The sequence below is a fragment of the Leguminivora glycinivorella genome, unplaced genomic scaffold (genome assembly GCF_023078275.1).
Source record: "Leguminivora glycinivorella isolate SPB_JAAS2020 unplaced genomic scaffold, LegGlyc_1.1 Scaffold8, whole genome shotgun sequence".
Classification (NCBI taxonomy): Eukaryota; Metazoa; Arthropoda; class Insecta; order Lepidoptera; family Tortricidae; genus Leguminivora; species Leguminivora glycinivorella.
Window position 1 is genome coordinate 69,312 of NW_025952833.1, and position 8,189 is coordinate 77,500.

The following is an 8,189-nucleotide window of genomic DNA, read 5'->3' on the forward strand; positions in this document are numbered from 1 at the left end:
AAAATATAGAAATTAAATAAGAATATATTTTATTACATACAACACAAACGTATACTAGCTTAGAGTGTAAATATAACGTATCTCCTAAACTATGTATAATCATTTGACTACAAACATCATTTTGGACCAATTTTGAGCCAATCAGCAAATAATACGTAAATTTCATCCAAAAACGCTTAAAAGGCAACATGTGATAAAACGATTAAGTACAAGAATTAATACAAAACATAAATTGTATATAGAAACAAAAATGATGTCAAATGAAATATCACTCATTGATTAAAATATACATGACAATTATAAAAGATACTAAGTAGGTAATACTATGGAATTCATTTCATAGAGAAATCAACTTTTTGACCAACTCAAATTTGTTGTAAAATGTCACCCCTAAATAAAGAATTTTATACCGCTATAATTTAATTTTTTGCTTTTGTTACAGGGCCCATCTGGTATGTTCTAAAACATTCAAGCCCTAGCTGAAAAAAATGCAACTTTTTTCATTAGAAGTTCGATTTCTTGGTCAAAAAGTTGATTCGCCCTTCATACGAGTCCTATACACCCTGCGACATAAGTTTATATCGAGATGTATCTGTACATATTTGTATTGTTGCTGACGATATATGCTTGCCATACTGTCTAGCTAGACTAACGATACCCTGATCATAACATTGGCTGAACTGAGATTCGTAATTCAAAAGTGTATGTTAGAACGAAAGCAACAGTTCCTTATTTATGAAGATCTTTCCGTGTAACTCTCAAAAACTTTTATTGTATGAAGACAAATATAAAATTTAATTTCAAAAATTATAAAATGTGATAATGATAAAGCAATCTGCAAGTAATCTGTGCCAGTAACAATAATTGTGAACAACATATTTTACAAAAGTCGCAACAACCAATGTACCATCTTACCAACATTTGAACCACCTCAGAGCCATACAATTCATACATGATATGTATAACTACACTAAGAGCGTTTTAACATTATCCGATCCGATATCGGACGTAGTAAGGATGTCCAAACGCAAATAAATATCAAAGATAGCGCCTTTAATAGGATATCGGATCGGATAATGTGAAAACGCGCTAAAGATACATGTGTTAAGTAAATTAAATACAAATAAACCTAAATATTTAATTTAAGCTCGAAACTAACATTATTTTGATCTAGAAATAATCAACTAACTAAAACATTTGATACGATAAATGTGTCGGGAAAATAAAATCTAAATATTTCATTATAACATGATTTTATCGCTCAGTTAAATTAGAATGTGGTGGATACATGTCTCATGACAATTTGTCACAATGATACTTAGGTTTTTTTTTTCATATAGATCTCAAACATGTAACCATAGATTAAATATAAGAAGATCATAATACCACCCCATGCATTAAAATGCGACCGCCTTAGAACGCGCATACACTACACCACACATAGATGGCGCCACAAAAAAAAATGCCTTGTTGCCATCGATTATTTGTACATCTATGTCAAAAGTGACCCTTAAAGCCATCTACAAGTATAATCGAAACCTACAAGACATTTTTTTGGCGCCATCTATGTGTGGTGTAGTGTATGCGCGTTCTTAGGCGGTCGCACTTTAATGTACCTATGGGATGGTATGATCTTATATTTAATCTATGATGTAACCATTCATACTGTATTGTTTATAACATTTTCATCTTAAACACAACATGCCTGTGTCTTTAGCTATTTAAATAAATGTAAGCTTTCTACCCTCAAAATGCCAATTGAGCATTGTTAGCATAAATGACGCCACGTATAACATAACATAACGAATTGGACAGTGGAATGTACAGTTGCAAAATATTCTAACAATTACTGACATTATGTAAAAGATGAAGTATATACAAGTTGATGGTAGTTTTTACTTAATAATAATGTGTAAAAACTGGTCAAAAACGTTTGCAAATTACCGCTGTAATACAAGGCACGATATTAGGCTACTACTCATAATCATGTGGCCTACTTCACAGCAGTGACAATTCTCGCTCGATAGCACACTCGGACACTAGCGATCAAATACATATATGAAAGAGGCGCGTTCCTACGCACAGTCTAAGCTCGTGTAGGTGAACGAGTACTATGCTTGTATGAGTGAAATATGACAGGTCGACTGTTCGCGTTTTTGACAGGCGGTAACTGTAAGGTAACCGAGGGGGGGCACTTTCAGATATTAACATTAGTTTATAAGGTTTATTTCTGTAAAATTTATTAACAAACTTATGGACCCAAATAGTCTGAAATAAATGCATTTTTTTTTTCAGCGGGGAGCGGGAGTGGCCATACTGTACGATAGTACTCTTTATTATAATGTGCCAACAGTGACATTTCGCCGTTCATTGCCTGTTCAACGAGGGAATATTGACGCTGAGTAACAATGTTACTTATCAACCCAGAAATAGGAACAGAATTGTCAGTGTCAAGTGTCAAGGTCACTGTGGTGAAACAGCCCACTGGATTGGTATTTGTATGTATTTCCATATTTAAACGCTGATCCTTAAATTAAGAATATAATTGTCTTGGCCGTGAATACTTTTTTGCTTGATTTCTAAGCTAAAGTTAGCAAATATAGACCCAAAAATTGTCACTAAAAAGACACGACATTCAAATTTTCGATGGAACTCATGGAACCTTAACTCTTAGATTTTTGATATTGTCGATGATTCCGCCAACATCAAAGTTTAGCAAGGCACACGCTTTATGAAGACAATAGGGATGACGACTACATAAAAAATGGCATTTTGTTTAGTACATCAGTTAGATCGTCCAAAAATACTGAATACATATTTTTCGCTTTTTCTAATTAATGAAAAAATACAAAGATACAGAGCATCAAAGTTCCGGCTTGTGACGTCACTTCTAAGTAAAAATTGTACCTAGGCGTGACGTCACGCGAAACTTCAACGCACTGTACCGTCGTCATTTTTCGTTTACGACAAAAAAGAAAAAATACGTGTCTAATATTCTTTGACAATCTAATTGACGGACTAGTTTTTTTAGTTGTCTTACCTATTGGCCGGTAAGCCTTACTTTTCAAGTTTTCCGCCTTTTCAAGTGACAAAATTTGATTGACCGTCTATAACTTAAAAATGATAGATGTGTATAAGCTAAATGCGTATAAAACAATGTATAGAGATTCAAGGCACTGATGTGTCTTATGGAATGTATGTTTTCGTTGCTGACGCATTTATTTCGTCAATTTTAAGTACTGACATAGCTTTCTGAAATAAATAAAGTAATTTAAATTTGTTCCATGTAGTGACAGGTTAAGAATTTCACCACCCCTGTTCCGTAGAATCCGACTGTGGGATATGGGTTCTATTGCGTTGTGGGCGAAGGGTTGGCAACCTGTCACTGTATCACAATTTTCACATTGTATAGTTTGACCAGTGATTAAGCCTCCGCCACACATAAAGCGTTTTGATAGCGTAGCGTTAGCGGAGCGCAATGATAGCGGTGCGCTGGCGGAACGCTCGCAATCCGCGCGCGTTCCGCTCGCAATTCGCGCTCGTTAGTTCCCGCCGGCGTCCGCTGGGCGCAACGCCAGCGTTCGTCCGCTATCAAAACGCGCATGTGTGGCCGAGCTTTTACTCAGGACTGGGGAAGCCAACTGACCCAATATCACAATTTTGATTTCTATTACCCTCTTAATTGGCATGGGAGCAGTTCCATGTGCTCTGCCTACCCAGTTTGGGAATACATGTGTACATTTATGATGTATGTAATTTAAGTTATAGATTTCTTTGTGTTCACTATGAAATTATACAATCAAGTGCAAAAATACGTATCGAAATAAGCGTCTCATAAATATGGTACTACGCTCCTTTATATTACACCGAAATAAGATGCTATAGGACATATTTTTGAGTAAGATTTTAAGCTATGTCAGTGTTTTTACTTACTAAGTTGTCTTTTGCTAGAATGGAATAACGTTTTCATAACTTAGGAACTAAATACTGATTTTTAAGTACTTGGTTACAATAAGCTTATTAATTGATGAAAATTGATATCAAATGTGCTTATGTAATGAAATGTTTGACATAATTTCATTTCATGAATTCCAATTACTATTAGCACCTTCCATGGGAAGAGATAATTAATACTAGTTTTTATAACCAAAGACGGATAGGTGAGCTATATTCAGCAAAAGTCTATATAAGAGTCAACTTGCTAACATTACTTTTCAGTCCAGATGGTGCATTTCCGGAAATTGTCATAATATCGTCAAAGCTGAATTTAAAATCTATTTGCTTTTATTGAGAAAACCTTGTACATTGTAATGGTTTTATATAATATTTTTGAGAGAATTTTACAATAGACAATCCCAATCTGTTAAAATTATTGTCAGAAAATAGTAGATTACGATACAAGTGCGGAAAAGAGTGTTTTAAATCGACACGGGTTTCGAATTCCCTATGTACTGAAAAACGTCGCACGATACACGTGCGAAGAGGGAATTCGGAACTCGTGTCGATTTAATACACTCTTTCGCACTTATATCGTAATTGCTTTGAAAATTCGACCTGGCAAATATACTACTTTGCGAACTAGTGCGTAAAAAAAAACACCATGTGTACTGAAAACAGTATTTTCGTACCTAGGCCGTTGGTACAGTCACCGGCATAAATATGTGATGATTTCTATACCTTGTCACTTTAACGTCTTGTTTGAAATGTCATTACGAAATTGTCAAACGATTAAATGCGACAAGGTACGGAAATCGTCACTTATCTATGCCGGTGACTGTACTAAAGCGTAGATTGTCATTGCTACAAGTTGACAATATAACATATTATAATACATTAAATGATATGGATTTTTTATTCAAAACGTATGGACTTTTGACACTAAATACAATAATTTTTAAAACTATTTTTTATTGTCGATAGTATAAAATGATTTTCTATAAAAAAAGGGAACTAATCTTAATAATAATTGATTTAAGCCTTCTGGAATGTTAAGGTTTATAAATTGACCAAATAATTATTGCTACAGAGTTTTGTGATGTTGGTTCTACATCACGGGTAGTCATTACTAAACCGGTTGTTACTACAGTAAAATCTCGATAATCCGGCACTTCGATGGTCCGAAACTCAGTAATCCGGCACTAAAATGGAGATGAAAGTGATTATTTCAAACCCAAGTTATCATCTAATTGAGTATTGATCTGACTTCGGTCGTTTGGTCTTTTTTTTAACCCCCGACGCAAAAACGATGGGGTGTTATAAGTTTGACGTGTCTGTGTGTCTGTCTGTTTGTGGCATCGTAGCTCCCAAACGAATGAACTGATTTAGGTTTAGTTTTTTTGATTGAAAGCCGAGTTAGTCGGGAGTGTCTTAGCCATGTTTCATGAAAATCGGTCCACTATGTAGCGGTCGGGGGTTTTTTCAAAATTTTAATTTTGTGGGTAGGTTATTATGTCAACATATTATTTTAGTACAGTATTTTATACGACATCCAATCTGGCAACAGTGCCGGACTATTGAGATTACTGTATTTAGCACTGGTCCCACCGCGAGCTAGTAAGCTATGAGCTATCGGCTATAAGAACGAACAAAAGATAAACACTCCCCTGCAAATAAAAGTCACGGCGATTTTGATACCTCACCGCTGGGCGAGTAACTATAAACATCGCCGTGTCTCTTTTATTTACACGGGAGTGATTATCTTTTGTTCGTGTAACTCATAGCTTACTAGCTCTCGGTGGGACCAGTGCGTTTAAACCGGTATCAACTCACTATTATCAAATCGGTTTTCACCGATAATAAGGCGAAGCACGCTGTTAGTCCAATCAATAAGAATTATTTTTGGCAGGTAAATTATAAAACACATTTTCCTGTGTGTAAGCTCATCTGATGCCGTAGCCGAATGGCATTTCCGAAAGAAACGACGCGAAAGGTGGTCTGGCTCTGTCGCGCCAATATGCAAGAGTGATAGAGATAGGTATCTTGTTTCGTTTCGTGAGCGTTTGTGCCATTCAGCGACGTACCCTGATTGGACTGTAGGTAGCATCAACTACTGTAATAGAAGATTCAAAACTTGGACTATTTGGCCTCCAAACTATTTGGAATGCAGTAGAAAGTACAGGACCACTTCAGCCTATGAATTAAGATTAAAGAGTTACAGATGTAGTGCAAAAAGATTTTCCTTCCTATTCTTACGGACACGTACGAACGTGTCATGCTATTTCAGTCAGTCTCAGTACAAGATGTACTGACACTGACTGAACTAGCATGACAAATACCAAAGAGGATTAGGCCTGTGTAGGACATGTACTAATAGTACAAAAGACACGATTCCCTGCACTGTACTAGACCGAACGACTCCCAAATGATTCTGCTCTCTAGGACATTTAGTACACTCACACACGCGCAATAGAATAGGAGCGAAAGGAGCAAAAAGCCGAGGAGTGACAATGCCAGCAAAGCGATCCCTGTGATCCGACCGCAACCGAACTAAAACCGACTGACTCGGACCGAAAGCGCGCGCGAGAGCGAGCGAGCGGTACTGTACGCCATATGCACAATTTGTCTCTCGCTCTCTCGGTGTACTACTGTACTAAATGTCCTAAAAGAACGAAGTAGTACATTTCGGAGATCGTACTGGTTGGGAGCGATCTTTTCAGTGAACGAGCAGGAACAACTCTAAAGAGGATCGAAGTATTATAGAGAGTTACTGTTAAAATGTGTAATCACAGTGCATAGACTGCCATCTCTCGACACAAGCTTAAAACTTTTGAACCTCTGTTTTAACAATTTGGCCCATATTGTTAGCTTGATATGTGATAAAATGTCAAATTAATATTAGCGCCATCAAGCCGAGCGTTCCCCAAAGGTGTAACGCCATCTAGGCCACCGTACCTTTTTCTCTATTGCTTTGAGATACGTATTTTTCTTAGATGGTAGCTGTCTATACGGAGTTACATATCGTCACTACTTTTTAAAAAACTTGTATCTTATAAATTAAATAAAAAAAATAAAATAAAATCTTCGTCTGTCAATGAAAAGAAAATTGTAGTAAGTATGTATGGAATGGAATGCTTATAGACTTACTGCGTTTTAACTTTGAGGAGCAGCGTGAGATACGAGATTTTTTAAAAGTAGTGACGATATGTCTTTGCAAATACGAACGTTTCCGGAAAAATACGAATGATAACCTTTTCGCCTACATCTGTAGTAAGGCTGTCTGTAGAACCATTTAATTTTTACGTTGACTGACGATATCGACTTTCGTGCATTTCGACAATATTGACGATGACGCGACGCGCGTGGCGTTTAAAAGGTGTAGGTTATGTCTGCATTATAATCACTGCACTATAGATGTACGCTGTAGCACTTGGTTGCACTGCACTGTGGACTACACACACTAGAGACACAGCAGCTGGGTCGCACAGCACTGTAGACCTCATTGCGCACTACAGGTATAGATCTTAAATGCACTGTAGACCTCACTGTACACTACGGGTGTAGACCTTGTATGCACTGTAGACCTCACTACAGGTGTAGATTTTGAATGCACTGTACACCTAACTGCGTACTGCACTATAGGTGTAGCACCTTACTGAACTGTAGACCTCATTGCGCACTACAGGTGTAGACCTTGAATGCACTGTAGACTTAACTATGCATTTGCGCCACAGGTGTAGGGACCTTACTGCGCTATAGACCTCACTCTGCAGGTGTAGACCTTGAATGCACTGTAGACCTCACTTTACACTGCACTACAGGTGTAGGACCTGGCCGTCGTCCTTGCTGGGTAAGGGGAAGGTCTCCGGTTCCTCGAGGGTGACGGCCGTCAGGTCTACGATCTCATCCTGCTCGTCTTGGTCGAACCTGCAAATAAATAACCAATTAACCTTTTGTTTTTTTTTTTAGGTTTTACATGTCGAAAAGTGTATCGTGTGGTTTCCCTTTAGGCTAGTTTTTTTTTTTCAGGTACGCTCGTGTGTCACTAGCTAGCGTAGTCGTTTTCTGTGGGTGCGTGTGGTTAATGTACAGGAGTTCTGTTGCCTTCATGTTCGGAGTGTTGTCAGGCGGTTGCCGGATGATTGGCTGCACTAGTTAGTCCGTTTTCACATTATCCGATCCGATATCGGATGTCGGAAGGATTTCAATAGAAAAAATCCAAGATGGCTCCTGTAATGTATGGGGTATCGGTC

At 37.5% G+C, this 8,189-nt stretch overlaps 1 protein-coding gene across 1 annotated transcript in view; it reads right to left on the reverse strand.

Moving 5' to 3' along the window:
- Positions 1 to 7,093: 7,093 nt before the first annotated feature.
- The window catches only part of LOC125242134 (partitioning defective protein 6-like), a 15,410-nt gene continuing 14,314 nt past the window's right edge, over positions 7,094 to 8,189 (reverse strand). The window contains exon 7 of the mRNA XM_048150844.1: positions 7,094 to 7,863. Within this exon, the coding sequence (XP_048006801.1) occupies positions 7,752 to 7,863 (112 nt within the window). The 3' untranslated portion in view covers positions 7,094 to 7,751. The remainder of the gene's footprint in view (positions 7,864 to 8,189) is intronic.